At 48.6% G+C, this 22,295-nt stretch overlaps 1 protein-coding gene across 6 annotated transcripts in view; it reads right to left on the minus strand.

Moving 5' to 3' along the window:
* PHC3 (polyhomeotic homolog 3) overlaps positions 1–22,295 on the minus strand; it is a 122,632-nt gene that overhangs the window by 81,248 nt on the left and 19,089 nt on the right. For all 6 annotated transcript variants that reach the window (XR_005778249.1, XR_005778248.1, XR_005778247.1 and 3 more), the window contains exons 2-4: positions 21,019–21,154; positions 8,418–8,576; positions 4,710–4,784 (exon numbers count right to left, since the gene is read on the minus strand). Coding sequence is in view for 1 of the 6 variants with exons in the window: in XM_040428214.1 (XP_040284148.1) it covers positions 4,710–4,784; positions 8,418–8,576; positions 21,019–21,132 (348 nt within the window). In the remaining 5 variants the exon portion in view is untranslated. The remainder of the gene's footprint in view (positions 1–4,709; positions 4,785–8,417; positions 8,577–21,018; positions 21,155–22,295) is intronic.

The raw sequence follows: 22,295 nt of genomic DNA on the forward strand, positions 1-22,295 counted from the left end.
GTGACGGAGCAAAGTATCACTGCATCTGAGTACCGCCAATTTACTGTACAGTATTATCTTTTACTCCAAATTGGCTACCTATATTAGTGGGACTTGACTATATTCGGATTTCTTGAGGACAACTTTTTACATCATTCGGTGTTTATACATTTTTTACACATTTTTTACTTTTTTCATCCAATAAGCTGTATTAATATTGTGTTATACTATCTATTTATTGCCACATTTTTTGCTATTCAGTATTTCTGTTCATAATGCGTCTGAGATGAGGCTGTTGGGTCACAATACCACTATTGGGTAACCAAATCAGCAGCACCTCGGCCGCAGAATACACAGAATATCTGCCTTGAATATTGTTTTATCTATAGGTAACGTTTTAACTATTTAAGTACACACCATTAAATTATATGTTGTACATCCCCCTATTGGATCCATATTTTATATTTGAGTAACAATAAACACCAGCTACTAAATATCCTAGGTGTGCCCAGTCATTTTTTCTAGATTTTAATATATACATAAAAAACAAAAAATGTCCTCAATTTACTAAAAAAGAATACACTCAGTTACAGAAGCAGATAGCGATACTGAATCCCCAGCCTATTGCTACAAAGATTGAGAATGATATTACCAAAATCATATTAAATAGAGATCCCTTACAGCATGGGGTATCGAGATTTTACTCAATCATAGATAGAGTTGGATCACCCCCACCGGTAGAGGTAGATAGGGAACTAGATTTTCTTTATAATATTATTTTTCTTGGATATACCATAAAACATGTGAGACTGTTTTGTTCTCCCCCTGAAACCCTCCGTTCCTTTCCCTCTCCTCCCCTCTCCTCTCCCCCTTTTTCCCCTCCTTTCACCACTTGCGCACTGGCTTATGAATAACGCTATAAATGTTTGATTGACTTATGGAATAAGTTATGTTTTTTCAATTGTAATGTACTTTACGATCGCATACTCAGAATTATTACCCCAGTGCATTTTCTTTTCTCTCCATATTAGTAATATTCATTACCTTCATAATGCTTCCCTTTTGATTGAATTCTGCTATTTTACTTTGATTGTAATGGTGAATGTAACCTTGTGCACGGTTAATAAAAGTTTTATTTTGTTATTTTTTAAAACTAATAAAAACAATTTACAAAGGTGAGTTAAATTATTATTATTTTTCTTTAACCCCTCCAGCCCTATTATACTATGCATTCTGTATTAAGAATGCTATTATTTTCCCTTATAACCATGTTATAAGGGAAAATAATAAAATCTACACAACACCTAACCCAAACCCGAACTTCTGTGAAGAAGTCCGGGTAACAAACATGGCGATTTTTCTCAGGCGCGTGCAAAACGCATTACAATGTTTTGCACTCGCGCGGAAAAGTCGCGCATTTTTCCGCAACGCACCCGCATCTTTTCTAGCCCTAAAACATGACGCCCGTGTGAAAGAGGCCCTACTTGTGTGACCAGAAAAGAGTCATATTTTCAAGCTCTGACTCATCTCAGGCTAATTTGCATATGTATCAAATAGGTTTTTTTACACAATAAAAGCACACAGAGCTATGGGGACTGGGTATTGCGGATGTGCTAGCGGCCATCTAGCAACCCATGTCCTCAGCTCTATACACAAAATCCCGGTGACAGGTTCCCTTTAAGTCAATGTAATGTGAATAAAGCCCTCTTCTCTCTCGTCTACCATGGCTCAAGGGGGATGAGAAGATGCTTTCATGAAACCACCTAGTGTGTCTGGTCTCATTATGAAAGCAGTATGGTACGTGCATACTTATACTTCTAATTGATTTGTAACCACACAAACAAGATGAGAAGCGCATGAATTGCGCTAACAGAAATGTCCTGCACCATCTTAGACAGAGAGCGCACCCACTCCGGCTCTACCATTGGCTGGGCAGAGAGGAAGGGGGGACTGGGACAGGGTCAGAGCCACTTGGCGGTGGAGCAGAGCAAGAGGAGCAGAGGGGGTCCAACTGACCGGATGGGAATTTTGAGCGACAAGAAGCACATGCAAAATGTCGCACGGAAGTGATCGCCGGCTTTGGGATCCTGTGTTCGGACATAGTGAGTACCTGTAGTGAAGGGTAAAGCTAGAACCTGTAAGGAGGGGAAAGAGCTTACCCAGCCTATGTCCCTTACTGCAGCCTGTTCGGAGAAAACCTGGTGCCAGGGTCCGCAGAGGTCCTCCTGAGCAGGAGATGGGCGGAGTCAGAGAAACCAGCGCAAATAATTTGCGCCAGGAAGCCAGATGAAGGCGGGGGGAAGTGGGGAGAACTCATGCCTCGCCCCCATAATGGAGTCGGCCGCCCGCGATAATGAAAAAAGGAGCGCCAACTGATTCCCCCGGACTCTCCCCCACACCCCCCCGTACAGGAGCCACAGCAGAGCTGAAATGTCGGCCGGATGATGAGAAGTATCAGCGGCGAGCGGATCGGAAGTAGGACGCAGTAGAAGCCGGGGCCTCAATTTTCAAGCGGCCCCGGCGGAGAATAGCAGAACTCCGCGAGAAACAGGTGGGCGGTCAGGCAGAACGTGTAAAAGGGGGAAGGGGGGGGGGGGGGGGTTAGGGTGGTTGGTGGTGCAGGGCCCAGAAAGAAGCTTGGCAAGTACAGAGGGCTTCCCTTCACCCCACCCCCACAGCAGAGCTGAAATTAATCTGCTAACTCTTTTCCAGACTGGGAAAACAAGGCTTCGTAGGGGCCATTCTAGTAAGTAACCTGAGAAGGGGGAGTGGGGAGTTTGGAGTAAGGAATACTTACCCGTCTGGCGGGTTCTGCCCCCCTGGTTCCAGCCGGGTCACCACCTTCGGTGTGCGGCCCTTTGGGGAGGGCTGCTACACCGGAACCAGAGGGGACTTGTCATGGGCGGCCGTGGTGACCCAAAGGCTAGCGGGATGCAGAGGCTTTAGGAAGCTCTAGTCCTCCTTGTTATCTGGAGACCGGGAAGGAGCAGCGGGCTTGGGGAACCCCTGGTTTCTCGTCTCCTGGGTGGAAGTGCAGGCAGCTAGAAAAAAAATAATAATCAGCAGACCTGCAAAGCAGGGAGGTCTGCCTCCTACAGACACTAAGCTAAAACTGTTCTAGCTTAGTCCCTGTAGGAGGGGTATAACTGGAGGAAGAAGCTCACACTTTTGTGCTTAGTGTTGCCTCCTAGTGGCAACAGCAATACCCAAGGTCAAGCCTGTGTCCCCCAATGATACGGATGAGAATAAAAATTGCCCATGTTTATTAGGCCATCGGCCCAGGTGCACAAATGTGCCCGTGCCTAGAATCTGTCTAAAAAGTGGCACAAACTGGAGCAACAAGGGCTCCTACAAATTTTTTACAACTCGTGCAAAAGGGACAAGGCTTATTGTGAAGAGGCGTGTCCTAAGGTGCAGCATTTTGTGCCAAAATTATGCCTCGAAGTAAGTCAACCAACGGTATAGTGTTAGACAAATGCATCTATCACTGCACCACATTTATCACCTTTATCTTTTTTCATTTTTTGTCTGTTTCACAATTTTCACTGGTGAACCACCACAGTGGTATTATTTTATATAGTACTAATAAGTAAAAGTTACGTTTTAAGGGCTCAATACTGCTGGACACCTTCTGATTCTATGATCCTTCTTTATTCAAAATAGATATTGATTTAGCTGGACATACACTTATCATCTAGCCTGAGCCACTATGATAAAATCTGGTGCAGGTGTAGACAGCCTATATAAATTTACTCTATCAATATGCCCCATCGGATTTTACCACTTCTACCCAGGCGATTTTAGAATTTTCGTTTTTCACTCCGTACCTTTAAGGAGCCATTTGGGGTGTGTATGACTTTTTGGTAATTTTTTGTTCAATTTGTTGGGAGGTGAAGTGACGAAAAAATGACACATTTTAATAGTACAGGCGTTATATTTTTTTTTATTATTTCGTTTTATTCTGGGAAAAGGGGATGATCTTATTTATTTATTTTTAGGGCCTAACAGTAGAAGATTCAGTATATTGCAATGCAGTGCCGCCACCCGCAGGCCTACATTGGAATATACCTATAAAAGGCATCGGAGCCTCAGTGGGCCCCGGTCTTTCAGACGATGAATGGGTCCTCTGATCGCTGATTAGGGAAAAACGTTCGAGGCCCAGATGTGCAGTGCGTCTAGGTTTTGCACTCTCAAATGCCGCGGTCACATTTGATCACAGCATCTGAGGGGTTAAATGCCTGCGATCGGCATTATCTCTGATCGCAAACATTAGCTCCGGGTGTCTTCTGTATAAAATAGCAAAGGTCAGGAAAGGGTTAATGGGTCAGTGTTTGGTCTGAGCGGTGTCTGTTCAAGTAATGTTTTTTTTTTTTAATCTTTGTACAGTTTTGTTAGCAATTTCGGCATTAAACAATAGAAGCACATCTGTATCATGCAGTCACTGAATCCTCCATTGTTTTTACACAATTTTTCTGAAACTAGTCAGTCAGAATTGGGCACAAATGATTTTGATCAAAATATATTTGATACGTACCTTATATTTATTTATATAGTTCCTATAGCATTAGTGACATTTACAGTGGATATATTCAATGCTTGCAGGGAGTTGTTGCATTGTGTTTTTGCTTATGAACATATTTTGATCCTAGCCTTACTTTCCTATTAATACGGTGCAAAACAAAGAACTAGAAAGGTTACTTTGGCAATAAAATTTGAACAATGAAACTTACAGATGTTTGAGGAACAGTGGACTGCTGGCTAACAGCGCAAGGGGAAGCAGACCGCCTGTCGCCAGACAAACCTGCCTAGAGACAAGGACAAGCAAGAAAATTAGCATTCCTGATAAAGAATATATGAAGCTGAGCCGAAATGGCCCTAAAATTATGACATTAAAGAGGTTTTCTGGGATTATCATACTGATGACCTGAGATTGGCGCGGGTCTGACTCCCAGCACCACCGCCAATCAGCTGTTTGAGGAGACTGCATTGCTCACTGGAGCCGCCTCCTTGCTGCTTACCAAGCACAGTGCCGTCCATTTGAAAGCAGTTGTGCTCGGCATTGCAGCTCAGTCCATTCACTTAAATGTGACTAGGCTATGTGAAAAATGACCAGTGTCTATGTGACCAGTGTCTATGTGACCAATGAATGTGCTATCCCGTGGATAGTTTATCATTATGATAATCCCAGAAAACTCCTTTAATATTATGCTGCACATCATCAACAGTTTTTTAAGGTGTAACTCAGGAAATAAACAACAGGTTTTAGTTAACAGAAGACAGACTTGGATATATGCGGTTCCGGAAAGCTTCAATCAAAGGGGCTCTCTGACAACTGACATTGATTACCTATACACAGGTTAGGCCCCCTTCACACCACTGTTTTAAGTTTCCGGTGTTCTGCACCATTAGAGAATCAAAACAACAAAAATAATGGAAGTGCTGGATAGGGCACATAACTGACCCAAATTGAGATGAACAGACTGCACTGAATGCAATGGAGTCTTTTCAGTTTCAGTTCAGAGTCCTGTATTTTTGACAGATTCTGCAGTGGAGCCTCCAATACCAATGTGAACTCGGCCCTAGGTGATAAATGGCTTAAACAGCTCTGCATGCTCAATATCAGTATGTGTGTTCTGTGAGATCACAGTAAGAATTTTTCCTGTGCAGTCACTGGGCCTCATTTATCAAGACTGTCTTACAGGAAAACTGTCTTAGTTGTCATTAGCAACCAATCAGAGCTCAACTTTCATTTTTTAGAACACTTTAAGAAATAAAAAGTGAGCTCTGATTGAGCTCTAAGGGCAACTAAGACAGTTTTCCTGTTAGACAGTCTTGATAAATGAGGCCCACTGTGTGTTGTTGTGCCTTTTCAGAAGTATAAACAGTTATATCTACTTATTCTAGTTATGATGAATAGTTTATAGTCACTATTTTTGTATGGACTTCTGGGAATGAGACTTCGTTCAGAGGAAGTTGTGTTTTTGTAACCAATAGTCAATCATCATTTAGACCAGGGGTGTCAAACTCAAATTCATCGGGGGCCGCATCAGCAGTTTGGTCACCCTCAAAGGGCCGGAAAACTTACAGTTACTTGGCTTGGCCCTTGGGGATCTCGGACGCCACTTCCACACTTTGGCCGGGGGCTCGGTGGAGCTGATGAGGTGTTTTATCCTAATGAGAAAGATTTCATAATAAGTATTTGGAGATAATAGCAGCCCCCAGTAATAACAGCCCCCAGTAATAACAGCCCCTCTGTGCCAGTAATAACAGCCCCCTTTGCCAGTAATAACAGCCCCCTTTGCCAGTAATAGCAGCCCCCCTGTGCCAGTAATAGCAGCCCCCCTGTGCCAGTAATAGCAGCCCCCAGTAATAACAGCCCCTCTGTGTCAGTAATAACAGCCCCTCTGTGTTAGTAATAACAGCCCCCAGTAATAACAGCCCCTCTGTGCCAGTAATAACAGCCCCCAGTAATAACAGCCCCTCTGTGTCAGTAATAACAGCCCCTCTGTGCCAGTAATAACAGCCCCCGCCAGTAATAACAGCCCCCTTTGCCAGTAATAACAGCTCCCCCTTTGCCAGTAATAGCAGCCCCTCTGTGCCAGTAATAACAGCCCCCAGTAATAACAGCCCCTCTGTGTCAGTAATAACAGCCCCTCTGTGCCAGTAATAACAGCCCCCGCCAGTAATAACAGCCCCCTTTGCCAGTAATAACAGCTCCCCCTTTGCCAGTAATAGCAGCCCCCCTGTGCCAGTAATAACAGCCCCCAGTAATAACAGCCCCTCTGTGCCAGTAATAACAGCCCCCAGTAATAACAGCCCCTCTGTGCCAGTAATAACAGCCCCCAGTAATAACAGCGCCTCTGTGCCAGTAATAACAGCCCCCAGTAATAAGAGCCCCTCTGTGTCAGTAATAACAGCCCCTCTGTACCAGTAATAACAGCCCCCGCCAGTAATAACAGCCCCCTTTGCCAGTAATAACAGCCCCCCCTTTGCCAGTAATAACAAACAGCCCCTCCTTTGCCAGTAATAACAGCCCCCGCCAGTAATAACAGCCCCCCCTTTGCCAGTAATAACAGCCCCCCCTTTGCCAGTAATAACAGCCCCCCCTTTGCCAGTAATAACAGCCCCCCCTTTGCCAGTAATAACAGCCCCGCCAGTAATAACAGCCCCCCCCCATTGCCAGTAATAACAGCCCCCCCTTTGCCAGTAATAACAGCCCCCCCTTTGCCAGTAATAACAGCCCCCGCCAGTAATAACAGCCCCCCCTTTGCCAGTAATAACAAACAGCCCCCCCTTTGCCAGTAATAACAGCCCCCCCTTTGCCAGTAATAACAGCCCCCTTTGCCAGTAATAACAGCCCCCCCTTTGCCAGTAATAACAAACAGCCCCCCCTTTGCCAGTAATAACAGCCCCCGCCAGTAAAAGTATTGTACATAATAAAAATAATTTAAAAAAACACATACTTACCTCCATGTCAGTGATGCGATGCAGGCCTCTTCTGGCCTGTGTCCCACGCTGTATGGCTCAGGCAGTGCGATGACGTCATTGCGTCGCCTGCGCCGGCCTCTGATAGGCTGCCGGCCTAGTGCCACGCCTCTCCCTCCCCTACCGCAGCACAGGCAGGCATCTGTATCGCTGTCCTGAGGACGGCGATACAGATGACTGGAGAGGAGCGCCTCCACAATGGAAGCGCTCATCTCCCTGTGCCCAGCCGCCGCCAGCTCGCTCGCCTGCCGCATATCGGCGGCAGCTGCGCGGGCCACATGACGAGGTCTGGCGGGCCGGATTCGGCCCGCGGGCCTTGTGTTTGACACCCGTGATTTAGACAGTTACAAGATACATGCCACCTGTGGCAGTAGAGGCTTCATTGTATTTCTTATCTGAACATAAATTCCACAACGTGAGAAGTGTCAAGAGTTCCTCCGAGTCTATATTATAGTTGGTTCATGTATCAAAGTTTGTCCCTCAGCTCTGAGATAAGGCTTCCAGATGTCAGGTATGTGTAGTGTGGAAGATGTCAGGCATGTATGAGTTAACCCTTAATGAAAACATACATAGAATGTGTTGGCAGATAAGAACCATTTGGCCCATCTAGTCTGCCTAATATTAATGCTTATAGCTTATACAACAGTGCCACCTTGGTATGAGTAGGAAATACTACACCAGTAGCAAAAGTGCATTCTGGGTAGTGTTATGATGTCACATTCCTTATCAATGTACACGCATATCCGACAATGATTGGAGAGTTCCAAACTAGGAAGGTGTGTTCATCTGCTTTATATCACCGATAGTGTTTTCAAGTATATGAGGTGCAGAGGGTGCAGTGGGTTTTCAGGCACATAGGTGGACACCAGGATGAACTGTTTTTAAAGCTGAGAGACTCCATTACAAATTTTGCATTGGAATGACTTCGGGTTATGCCTTTGGCTATCTAGTACCTGTTGAACAGAGGCTAAACTTTGAAGCTGAGTGCTGCTCAAATGCTGCTGTTGCAAGGCCGCAGTCTGAAGCATTAGATGTTGCTGTTGGGCTGCGTACATTTGCTGAAGATATTGGGCTGCAGAACTGGGAGGTCGATTCAGCGTCTGTTGGATAACCTGCAAGGAAATAAATATCACACAAGAGAAAAGGATCATCGGCATCCTTTATAATCAAGAATTAGAAATATAGAAGCACATAAAGGCAGCCAGAAGGATATGGGCATTCATTAAAATACAAATGTAATTAGATCACCACTCATTTCTTAGATAAAATTCTTCCTGTACAGATGTTTGTATGTGTATAATCTCAAGGCATGGACTCCACAAGACCTTGCAAGGTGCTCTGTGGTATCTGGCACCAAGACGTTCCTTGAAGTCCTTTAATGGGTTATCCCATGAATAATGTAAAAACTGAAAATCAGACATGACAGTGCAGTACAGACATGACAGTCTCTTTCTAACAAAGCTAGAACCAGCCCTGTATCTCATATGGATCCAGAGATCCTCCCATTGATTGCTCTGCTAGATTGATATCAAGCTGACAGTGCCAAAGCACTTGAGAAAATCAATGTTAGGGCTCATGCACATAACCATTGCTGCGGTCCACAAATTGCCAATCCGCAAAACATTGATACCAGTCATGTGCATGCTGCATTTTGCAGAACGGAACATCCTGCCCTCTATACACAGTGTACTGTACACCCATGATTTAGGTGTTATTAGTGCTTGGCCTGTTTTTTTTTTCTTTCCTCTATAGAACAGTCCTATCCTTGTTCATAAAATAGACAAGAATAAGACATCTTCTATTTTGTGTGGGGCTGTGGAATGGACATACAGATGCAGACAACACATGGTGTGCTGTCCACATCTTTTACAGCCCCATTGAAGTGACCAAAAATACATTTGTGTGCATGAGCCCTAACTCACTTCACCTCTCATTGGTTTTAGCCTGGGTTTCCACAAACACGTTTATTTTTACTGAAGCTTTTAAAGGGGTTATCCAACTATTTGTAACTGATGACCTATCCATGGGAGAAGTACAACAAAGACTTAGTCTACACCTCTTTGCTTTGGCTTCAAAACTTCACCTAAAAACCTGAACATGGAGACTCATCCTATGGCTGACAAAGTTACAGACTGAAACAGAAGTACGGTTTCTCAGTCTGAATTATGGCACTGCAAGATATCCCGTTTGTACACCTTTGGAAATGCTGATTTCTAACTTTTGGATAATAAATCATGGATTTTATTGGTGTTGGACTTCTTTTTTAGTCTTTCAACGTATGGCTTGGCTGAGCTTTGTTCACAACTACAGGTGAGACAGGGAGTAGCTGGTTTACAACCTATAGGGACAGTATATACTATAAATCAGCTACTCCATGTCTGTCCTCCTCAATAGGCAGCGCTGACTGCACGATCTGCCCTGCACCTCCCAGGGGCTGTTTAGTTACTCAGGACACTGGGGATACAGAAGAATTATTCAGTCAGCACTTGCCACGCTGATCAGTGTCAATATAGCAGGAGCAAATATATATAAATATGCATAGTACAGATGTTCATTTTTAGAAGTATATAGGAGCCAGGAGGGAGGGAAAAAGAATTAACCCCAGCCGCCTTCACAGTCAGCGATGCTCTGTACTGTGTAGATGCATATGCCTTAGCAACGCTCATTTAGAGAGTGCTGCTAAGGGATATTTCAGGGAAGGTTTTCTCCTATAAATTTACAAGTTCTTTAAATAAAGTGTATTAGAAAAGTGTTCGCCATCACTGTCCCTACATATTAGAAGAAAAAATAACTGGCAGTTACACTTCAACATTTGGAATACATTCTATACACCCAAACTTCTCATGGTTGTAATGAATCAAATGTAGATCCGCATACAGTAGGTCTAAAGAGTGAAACGAGCTTGGTTCAGTAATCTGGGTGATGAGGCTTTATTACATCTACATGATATTGGCCATGTGTGTATGAGGGCTAAACCAGTGTTTACAATCTAGCTGTAGAGCCGTACCTTTTATAGAACGGACGGCTAACAGATTTCAGCACAACATGGAGCGACAAAGCAACTGGCAAATGGGAGCCAGAAGATAGCATTCATCTCATCGGTCCGAAAAGGTGTTCACTGATAATCTGGCATTTTACAAGATTACCAATTCCAGTGTGTCAAGAACCTTAGTCCCTTTCCCACTTAGAATTATTTTGCATTCTACTTTTTCTCTATTTCTGCCAAAAAAATCACCTATATACATAGAAATCTGTTCATATTTTCCACTGGAAGAGCTCTCCCTTCATTTTATCCATGTTATGTTCTATCACCACCTAGTGGTGATCTTCATGAATACACGGAGAACAGCTACTGAACAAGACTATGTTTGGTCTATATACAGTTGACTAATACTTTTCTTTCTTGATTTGTCTGATAGTATGTGCTGACTTCTGTGAGCAATCCCCCAAGATGCTATGACTAGGGCTCTGTTCACATTTGTGTTATGGTTTCCATTAGCGATCGACCGATAACCTGTGAACTTTCAGGCCGATAGCCGAAAACTTATACCAATTTTCTGTGCATTTTCATTTAAAAAAAAAAAAATAATAATAATTCTGTTACGGCGCTCACAACATCGGACGTGGCGATATGTGATATGTTTATTTATTTATTGTTTATATATTTTATATGTAAAATTGGGAAAGGAGGTGATTTATACTTAATATTTTGGTGTTTTTTTTTACTTTTTTTTTTTTTTTACAGTTTATTTAATAACTATTTACCCCCTTAGGGGCTAGGACCTGGGATCTTTTCATCCCTTGTCCTATTCACCCTGATAGGGTGAATAGGACTTCACACTGTCCCTGCTGCCCTGTGCATAGTGCACACAGCAGCAGGGAGCAGACTATGGCAGCCAGGGCTTTAGTAGCTCCGATCAGGGCTTTAGTAGCTCCGATCAGAAGCTGCCACTGCCACCAATGAGGAGAAGGGGAGGGGACCCTGTGGCCAATGATTTTAATACTAGGGGGTGGGGGGGATGCGTCCTGCTCCACCAATGTTTTTAATACTGTGGAGGGCGCACTGCACCACCAATGATAATTAACGTTTAATACATGCCTCTGACAGAGAGCTCCGATGAGCAGCAGTAGTTAACCCCTCAGGTGCGGCACCTGAGGGGTTAACTGCCGCTGATCACAGCGCCCTGTCATATAGGCTGGCCACCGCCTCCTGTATTTGTATTAGACGTTAACTTTCATGGGTGGCGCAGTGCGCCCGCCCCTCCTCCTCCCGTCTGTCCTCATTGGCAGAGCGGCACAGGGAGCAGGAAGAGAGTGACTCCTTCTCCCCTGTGCTGCTGAGGAAACATGAGCGCGCTGACAGCAGCACGCTCATGTTCTGTGATAGTGCATCCAGCGCGCTATCGGCAAGGTTACATACCGATAATTTAGAAAATCGTGAATAATCGGCCGATAACCAACACCTCCAATCTCATCTCATTGATTGGACTCCAGTTGGCTGACACCTCACTCCAATTAGCTTTTGGAGATGTCATTAGTCTAGGGGTTCACATACTTTTTCCACCTGCACTGTGATCGTTTACATGGTGTGTTCAATAAAAACATGGTAACATTTAATTATTAGTGTTATTAGTTTAAGCAGACTGTGATTGTCTATTGTTGTGACTTAGATGAAGATCAGATCACATTTTATGACCAATTTGTGCAGAAATCCATATCATTCCAAAGGGTTCACATACTTTTTCTTGCAACTGTATATCTATATATACACACACACACATATATATCTTACACACACACACACACAGCATAAGAAGTGGTACTTGCCACTCAAAAACACGCTTAGTTGGTCTAAATCCACATGCACACCACCGTATGTATTTTGCGGTTCACAAACTGCCGATCCGCAAAATCCAGATACTGGCTATGTTGCATCCGCATTTTTTGCTGACCCGTTGACTTCAATGGATTCGTGGTCCAAGTATAGGACATGTTCTAACTTTTTGCGGAACAGACATAAGGATGCGGAAAGCATATGGGGATCCGCAAAATATGTCCGCAAAAAATGCAGACCATGGACCCATTGAAGTCAATGGGTCTGCAAAAAAATGCAGACTGCACACGGACCACCTCTGTGATAAGGAGACTTTTGTATTACTTACCAGTAAAGTCTCTTTCTCGCTCTTCCTTGGGGGACACAGGAAACCATGGGTATAGCTCTGCTCCCTAGGAGGCGTGACACTAAGTGAAAGCTGTAAGCCCCTCCTCCATCAGCTATACCCCTCAGCCTGGAGAAGAGACTGCCAGTTGCGTGTCCAAGTAGTGAAAGATAACCACCAACCGGAAAAAAGAACTGTCGAGCCCCAACGGGGGCAACCAAGCCGGAACCACAACTGTAACCCAAATGAAGGGCGGGTGCTGTGTCCCCCAAGGAAGAGCGAGAAAGAGACTTTACTGGTAAGTAATACAAAAGTCTCCTTTTCTCGCCCATATTCCTTGGGGGACACAGGAAACCATGGGACGTTCCAGAGCAGTCCCAGAAGGGAGGGACCAGAACAAACTAGACCAACACCAGAGGCATCAATCAACTGCCGCCTGCAACACCAGACGGCCTAAAGCAGCGTCAGCCGACGCATGAGTATGCACCCTGTAGAACTTGGTGAAGGTGTGCAAGGAGGACCAAGTGGCCGCCTTGCAAATCTGCTCCGTAGAAGCCCGATTCCTCTGAGCCCAGGAAGCCCCGACCGCTCTAGTGGAGTGAGCGGTAACACCAAGGGGCGGAACCTTGCCCTTGGCGAGATAAGACTCAGTAACAGCCATCTTGACAAAACGGGCGATAGCAACTTTGGATGCCGCCATCCCTCTGCGCGACCCCTCCGGAACCACAAAGAGCGAGTCAGTACGCCTGAAAGAGCTGGTTACCTCCAGGTAAACCTTGAGCGCCCTGACAACGTCCATGCGATGAAGCTCCCTCTCCCGCGGGTGGGAAGGGGAAGGACACAAAGAGGGGAGAACGATGTCCTCGTTCAGATGAAAGGCGGAGACCACCTTAGGAAGGAAGGAAGGGACCGGACGAAGAACCACCTTGTCCTGGTGGAACACTAGGAAAGGTTCCAGACAGGAGAGTGCAGCCAATTCGGACACCCTCCGAAGAGAGGTGACGGCTACAAGGAAAATAACCTTGCAGGACAGAAGTCGCAAGGAAACCGTCCGCAGAGGCTCGAAAGGGGAAGCCTGGAGCGCTGAGAGAACCAGGTTCAGGTCCCAGGGCGGTACCGGAGGACGGTACGGGGGAACCGCGTGAGCCACACCCTGAAGGAAGGTCTTGACAGGACCAAGGGGGGCCAGTGGGCGCTGAAACAAAATGGACAGCGCAGACACCTGACCCTTCAAAGAACTAAGGGCCAGCCCTTGGGCCAGTCCGCTCTGCAGGAAGGACAAAACGGTGGGGAGAGAAAAGCGGAGCGGAGGAATCCCCAGATCGGCACAGAACCCCAAAAAGGTCCTCCAGGTCCTATAATAGATCCTAGAAGAGGACGGCTTACGGGCGCGGATCATGGTGCGGACGACGTCCGCAGAAAAACCCCTACGCGTCAGGACGGTGGTCTCAACAACCACGCCGTCAAACGTAGGGACCCTAAACGCGGGTGGAAGATCGGTCCCTGAGAGAGAAGATCTTCCCTGGCGGGCAGCGGCCAGGGCGCGTCTGCCAGGAGCAGCATGAGGTCGGCATACCAAGACCGGCGGGGCCAGTCCGGAGCGACCAGAATCACCGAGACGCCTTCCGCCGCTATCTTCCGAAGGACCTTGGGCAGGAGAGGGATGGGAGGGAATATGTATGGGCGCGCGAAGCCTCGCCAAGGAAGAACGAGGGCGTCGGCTCCGCAGGCTCCCGGATCCCTGGCCCTGGACAGATATGCGGGGACCTTGTGATTGAATTTTGAGGCCATGAGGTCCACGTCCGGTATGCCCCAACGAAGGCAAATGGCCTCGAACACCTCCGGGTGAAGAGACCACTCGCCGGGGTCGACGGTGGTGCGACTGAGGAAGTCCGCCGCCCAATTGTCCACCCCTGGAATAAAAATTGCAGATAGGGCCGGGACGTGGGCTTCCGCCCAACGGAGAATGCTGGTGACCTCCCGCATTGCTGCAACGCTGCGAGTGCCCCCCTGGTGGTTTATGTACGCCACGGCCGTGGCGTTGTCCGATTGCACACGAACTGGATGACCCTTCAGCAGATGAGTCCAGTGTCGCAGAGACAGAAGGGCCGCTCTCAGCTCCAGGACATTGATCGAGAGTTTGGACTCCGATGGAGACCAAATGCCCTGGACGGATCGGGGAGGAAACACGCCTCCCCAGCCCAAGAGACTGGCATCGGTTGTAACCACCAACCAGTTGATCGGCAGAAAGGACCTGCCCAGAAGAGGGGACTGCAACCACCAGCGGAGAGATGACCGTACCGGAGGCGATAGATGGAAGGGATGATCCAGAGACTCCGGCGATTTGTCCCAGGAGGAGAGGATCGCCCGTTGGAGAGGGCGGGAGTGAAACTGCGCAAATGGGATGGCCTCGAAGCAGGCAACCATCTGCCCCAAGACCCGCATGCAGAAGCGGAAGGACGGTCGACAGTGGAGAAGGAGACCCTGAATCGCCCGACGGAGGGTCAGACGTTTTTCCGAGGGAAGACGTACCTCCGCCGCTTCCGTGTCTAAAAGCATTCCCAGGAAGACCAGTTGTCTGGCGGGAGGAAGGGAGGACTTGGGGAAGTTGATGACCCAACCGAATCTCGCCAGAGTCTCTAGAGTGAGATCCACGCTGGCAACCGCTTGGGAAAGGGACGGAGCCTTGATGAGGATATCGTCCAAGTACGGTAGCAGAAAAACACCCCTGGAACGGAGTAAGGCCAAAACCGGGGCCAGGACCTTGGTGAACACCCGGGGGGCTGTTGCCAGCCCAAAGGGAAGGGCGACAAACTGGAAGTGGAGGTCCCCCACGGCGAATCGGAGGAAGCGATGGTGACACCGGGCTACCGGAACATGGAGGTAGGCATCCTGTATATCGATGGAAGACATGAAATCTCCCTGCTCCAGGGAAGCCACCGCGGAACGGAGGGACTCCATCCGAAACCGTCGAAGGAAGAGAAAACGGTTGAGCTTTTTGAGGTCCAAAATGGGCCGCACCGAACCTCCCTTCTTGGGAACTACAAAGAGGTTCGAATAGAACCCTTGGAACCTTTCCCCTAGAGGAACGGGGGTAATCACCCCTCTGTCCAGTAAGGCTTGAACAGCCGCGGAGAACGCAGCCGCGCTTTTCGGGTCCCGCGGGGGGCGGGAGCGAAAGAACCGATCTGGAGGGAAAGACGCAAATTCGATTTTGTATCCTGAGGACACAATTTCGAGAGCCCAGGCGTCGGAGATGTGAGCCATCCAGATGTCCCTGAAAAGGAGGAGCCGGCCCCCCACCCGGGTGGGTGGGGGCGCGCCTTCAGGCAGAGGATTGCTTTGCTGCGGGTGTGCGGGCAGCCTGCGGCCTGCGCCAGGAGGGCTGTGCCCGAAAAAACGGCTTCCTACGTTTATCCTGGGGAGGGGCCGAAGCGGCAGCTGCGGGGGGAGCCCCAGAGGTCCTGCGGGAGGACCGAAAACGAGACGCACCGGGGCGTCCGCGGGGGGCGCCCCTGGCTTGGGGTTGAGGGAGATGGGTGCTTTTACCACCCGTGGCCTCCGAAATAAGCTCGTCTAGGCGGACCCCGAAAAGGCGGGAACCCGCAAACGGTAGCCCCGCCAAGGAACGTTTGGAGGCAGCGTCCGCTTTCCAAACTTTCAGCCAGAGCTCCCTCCTGACGGAAACCGCCAGGGCGGAGGAGCGTGCAATAAGGGCTCCCGCATCAAGGGAGGCCTCACAAACAAAATTCCCGGCCCGAATAATAAGCTGGGCCAAGGAACGTAGGTCCTGGATGGGGACGTCCGAGTCCAACTCCTGTTCCAGCTGCGCACCCCAAGCAGAGATTGCTTTACCTGCCCAAGCAGAGGCAAAAACCGGTCTGAGAGCAGAACCTGAGGCAGCAAAAATGCCCTTGGAAAGGGTCTCCATGCGACGGTCCTCCGCTGACTGAAGAGAGGACCCGTCGGGAACAGGGATGGCCGTGTTTTTTGACAGACGGGCCACAGGGGGGTCCACCTTGGGTGGGGACGACCAGGTGGCCACGACATCGGCTGGAAATGGATAGCAAATGTCCAGCTTCTTGGGATTGACAAAACGGGCGTCCGGGCGAGCCCAAGCCTTAGACACCACGGAGGAGAAATCAGAGTGGATTGGAAAGACTTTTGAGGCCTGCCTGGGTCTGATAAAGGAGACGCTAGCTGCGTCAGAGCTAGGGGGGTCATCCTGCACCTTAAAGGTGTCACGAATATCCGAGATGAGTTGACTCATCGCTGAGGCTAGCTTGGACGGCAGGGCCGAGTCCATTTCCAAATCTGAAACCGCCAATTCACCTTCAGAGAGCGAATCCTTTGGAGAGGAGAGGCTCGTCTGGGTGCGCACGCGTGGCGGGGAGAGGGAGGCATCCGAGGAGGAGGCTCGCTCTACTCTAAGACGCTTCTGAGAGTGCCTAGCTCGGGAGGGGTCACTAAGAGGGAGTGAACCCGCTGCAGCGGCAGAAGCGGTGGACCCGGAGGGCGCGACAGTAAAAGTAGCGTCCTGCGGGGTAGGTGGCCTGTCTATTAGGCGGCCCACGACATGAGTGAGGCTTTCCACTGCCTGGGACAGGGATCTAGCCCAGTCAGGCGGGTCAGAGGAAGCAGGGAGCGACACAGCGGGCGACTGAGGCTGCGGTGGAGCTCGGCATGCAGGACAGTGCGGATCAGACTGCCCCCGGGGAAAGGGTTCCCTACAAGCAGTACAGGCATGGTACCAAGGCTTGGCAGCTGCAGAAGGGTCTGACATGGTGGAAAAAAAAAAAAAATGTTGCCTTATGGGAGACCCCAGGGCAAAAGGAACGGAGATTACACCCAACAACAGTACTGGCACGGAGGGGGTTAACAGTCCTACCAGACCCTGCAAGCGGCAGCAGCAAGGGAAGCAGACTGAAGGAGGCTGTGGAGGAGAGGCAGCCGGCACGGGGATGAACAGCTTCAGGATCGGACGTAGAGAGGATTCCACGCAGTATGCGATGTGGAGCCCGACGAAACCGGAAGTAGCGGAGCGCTATGAAGCTCCGCCCACCCCTTGCCGCGCTGAAGAGACGCAAAGCCGCGCGCGCGCGGCAAAATGATTTTAACCCCCAAGATTGGATGAGTGCCGGCCAGCTATGGCGCCTGTTCGTGCCAAGGAAAAACGCCCCCCCCCCCCCCCCCCCCGCCGCGCCTGATGTGGCAGACGGCCCCAGCCTACAGCCGTCCCTGAAGGCATGAGTTCGTGCCCTGCCGCTAATAAAGTGAATTTTTGCCCTGACAAAGTCCCCCCCAAATGATACCCGGTAAGGTGCCGGTAAGATATGCCCATGGGGGGGGGGGGGGGGGGGGGGCTCGATGTAGCAGCAGTGGGAAGGAAGGGGAGGCTGGAGCAGCCACTCTCACCATACGCTGTCTTCGCCCTCAATCCATCCAGCAGGGTCGCCCCTTCAGCTACTGGCACCGCAGTGGCAGGAAGCCGGGGGAGGGACTTGGCGTGCGGGCGACCCTTGAGCTGGCGGGACGCAGGGGAGCGAGGCTGCCCTGGTCCACCTTGTCTTCTGTGGGGGAGGCGGCAGTGCGGAATTACCGGCACTGGCGCAACTCAACCCCGGGAGAAACAGAGGGGTCTAATGCGCCTCTGTTGTCCCTGTAAGTAGAAAAAAATCGAATTAAAACAACAAATAACGCAAAAAATAAAAAATTATAGGAAAACAACCCTGCATAAGCAGGGGGTGTCTTGCCTCCTTGGACACTAAGCAAAAACTGGCAGTCTCTTCTCCAGGCTGAGGGGTATAGCTGATGGAGGAGGGGCTTACAGCTTTCACTTAGGCTCAATTCACACCTGAGCGTTCTGAAAGGAGCGCTCTGTATGCGCGATTGTACGGACGTTTACAAGCGCGCATACAGAGACAAGTGTGCACACAGTGTCGCGCGTCCCCGAAAGTCTATGTACGGGAACGCGCGACAAGCGCCCAAAAAAACGCTACAGAACTTGTGTGAGCGTCGGGCGTTTTACAGCGCGATCGTACGCGCTGTAAAACGCCCAGGTGAGAACCATTCCCATAGGGAAGCATTGGTTTCTCCTTGTTGAGCGTTTTACAGCGCGTAGGAACGCGCTGTAAAACGCTCAGGTGTGAATTGAGCCTTAGTGTCACGCCTCCTAGGGAGCAGAGCTATACCCATGGTTTCCTGTGTCCCCCAAGGAATATGGGCGAGAAATATAGTTTTCTACATAAATATATATTTCAACAAACTCTGCATACGTCTATAGTACAAGTGAATATAAGAAACATTGTCCATCATTTTAGAGAGAAAAAATGCTTCTTTTTCTACTTATCAGTGACCTCGCCTACCCCTGCCTCCTGACACAACAGGTACACTTTAACATCACTCTGGTAGAAAACATTTTGAACTTTGCTCCTCACACCTAAGGCCTCATGCACACGACTATGTATTTTGCGGTCCGCAAAAAACAGATCCATAAAAAATATGGATGACGTCCGTGTACATTCCGTATTTTGTAGAACGGAACAGCTGGCCCCTAATAGAACAGTACTATCCTTGTCCGTAATGCGAACAATAATAGGACATGTTCTACTTTTTGCGGAACGGAAATACGGTAACGGAATACACACAAAGTAACTTCCTTTTTTTGGTAAAAAGAGTAACGTATTGATTAAGGCTTTTACATCATTTTTGTGGCATAAAAAGTTGCAAATTAAGGAAAACACCATATCTGCAGCACAATTTGGGACAATGTGCTTTTGGACACTTTTCTAGTAAAAGGACTGGAGCTTAGCAAAAAAGGGAGGAACCTCTGCAGCTCGCTGGGATTATTACAATTTCTGCCGGAAACTGATGGAAATTATAGCTCAAGTCTACCCCAGCCCATAGCGGATTTGAGTTTCTGATGCATGGAGTGCCAGAGGTGCTCTTAATTTATTCAATAAGTTAGGCACATCTCACTCCAGTGCACAGAGGACCAAGGCTGGTACCAGGCTCCCCATAATGTCTTATCACCACACTGGAGATCAGCATACTTATGGCCTATTCTCACTATCTGTAAGGCTCTGACTAGGGCTGAAACGATTCATCGATGTAATAGAGGCAAAAAAAATATCCTTGATGCAATTTCCCTGTATCGAGGATTCGTTTAAATCACATGACCACGGAGCATGTGTGAAGTCTCTCACTCAGTGCTCCGCGGCCTCCCGACTCGTCACCGCGCTACACTGGCCACGGGCCTTGCGAGTACACATAGTCAGCGTGCTGGCTGACGCTGTGTGTGACGTCAGGTCCCTCCCAGTGCATACTGGGAAGAAGACGCGGTCCGTCTCCTGCGGACTCCATGTCAGCGCACTGCCAGGAAAGGTAAGTATAAAGTTAGCGGGGAATTGAAGGGGGCAGCTGTGATTTGAAGGGGCTGATGACGCTGGGGGACATGGATGGCAATTGCATGAAGGGGCTGATGGTGCTGGGGCAGTGGGGGACGTGACATGGATGGCATAGGGCTGATGGTGCTGGGTGGGGGACATGGCACGGAGGAGCTGATCTAATGGCACTGGAGGAGTGGGGGACATGATGGATGGCATGGAGGCACTGGGGGAGGGGGACACAATGGATGGCATGGAGGGGCAGATGGCACTGGGGGAGTGGGGGACATGGCAATTGGGCTGGCAATCGATGGCATAGCAGAAGAACAGCCTGCTGGAGTATACCGTATTGGGTATAGCCAGATACAACCAGCAATATGTTCTCATTGACTATAATGTGGTCAAAGGCCATCTGGCCATGTTCCGGCATACATGCTGGGTACCGTCCAAAGTGTTTTTTGTTTTTTTTGTCCGGCCAAAACCCAGCTTGAATGCTGTAACAAGGCCGGACTGCATTACAGTCAATCGCTGCAGCAGCCGGCAGTATCCAGCTATTGGGTATATGGTACATTCTGCTGGCTGTTCTTCTGACAGAACGTAGATTGCAGCTGTGAAGGAAGCCTTATGTGTGTGCAATTATTTGCTATACCACTGGACGAAATAAAAATATGTTTTTTATAAAGCAATACGTTATTTTAAGAAGGTTTTTCTTATTAGAGTACTCGATTAATCGTAAAAATAATCAGTAGAATACGCGATTACTAAAATAATCATTTGCTGCAGCCCTAGCTCTGACTCTCGACACCCCTGTCAATCAGTGTGGGGTATCTAACTTGAATGGGAGGAAGATGCAATACCCTGCAGAGCCCACTACTATATGTACGGTGTAAAGGTAGACAGACTATCTCCAGCTGCTAAAAAAAACAGAAGAACCTCCTCGAAAGGATGGAGATTAAAATCATTTGGTTTCTAAAATGTAACACAAGAAGCAAACATTAATTTCCACATACCTGCACAGCATGGCGGTCTGAGCTGTACACGGAGATCGGGGGAGGGTGGGAAGCAGAGGTGGTTGTAATAGTTGGAGATGGTGACGATGTGGTTACAGTTTGCTCATTCTCCATGGTTCCTGGTTAATATTTCATTCTGTCTTGGAAAACAAAAAACAATACTGAAGTTTCTGCACAAAGTAAACTGTTGCCTTGATATTTGCAGATGACACGACCGTGATAGGCCTAATCTCCAACAATGATGAAAAAGCCTATAGGAAAGAGGTTGAGAACCTAGAGAGATGGAGTCAGAACAACAACCTCATACTCAATACCAAGAAAACAAAGGAGCGGATTCTGGATTTTAGGAAGAAGAAACGAAAAGGACACCACTCATTAGCATTAATGGTGGAAACGTGGAGGTAGTTCAAAGTTTCAGATTTTTGGGAGTTCATATTAGCAGAGCTTTTTTTTCTGGCGGAACGCACCGGAACGGCGTTCCGCCACCTTTTGACATCGCAGCCTGCCATGCTCCAGCATCGCAGGTTGCGATGTATCAGCGGGGAAGGACTGGGAGGAGGAGCTGGGGGCCGGTGCGTTCACTGTGCTCCGGCCCCCAGCTCCAGTACAGTTATAGAATGTGTAAAATTAATAATGATTCTATTCATGAGGCCCCCTCTGTAGTAGAACATTCAATATATCCATCCTACTCGCAGGGCTGTTATCGTAATCCAGGCCGGCCGGGCAGACGAGCGGCAGTGTCACTGACTGACGTCACGTGCCTGCGCCGCCTGCTTCGTCTGCCCGGCCGGCCTGGATTATGATAACAGCCCTGCGAGTAGGATGGATATATTGAATGTTCTACTACAGAGGGGGCCTCATGAATAGAATCATTATTAATTTTACACATTTTATAACTGTACTGGAGTGGCAATGGGGGGGGGGGGTCTGTGGATGGCAGTGTTAAGGGGGGGTCTGTGGATGGCACTGTTAAGGGGGGGGGGGTCTGTGGATGGCACTGTTAAGGGGTGGGGGGGTCTGTGGATGGCACTGTTATGGGGTTGGGGGTCTGTGGATGGCACTGTTATGGGGTAGGGGGGTCTGTGGATGGCACTGTTAAGGGGTGGGGGGGTCTGTGGATGGCACTGTTATAGGATGGGGGGGTCTGTGGATGGCACTGCTATGGGGTGGGGGGGTCTGTGGATTGCACTGCTATGGGGTGGGGGGGTCTGTGGATTGCACTGTTATAGGATGGGGGGGTCTGTGGATGGCACTGTTATAGGATGAGGGGGTCTGTG

The sequence above is a fragment of the Bufo bufo genome, chromosome 4, assembly GCF_905171765.1.
Source record: "Bufo bufo chromosome 4, aBufBuf1.1, whole genome shotgun sequence".
In the NCBI taxonomy this organism is placed as follows: Eukaryota; Metazoa; Chordata; class Amphibia; order Anura; family Bufonidae; genus Bufo; species Bufo bufo.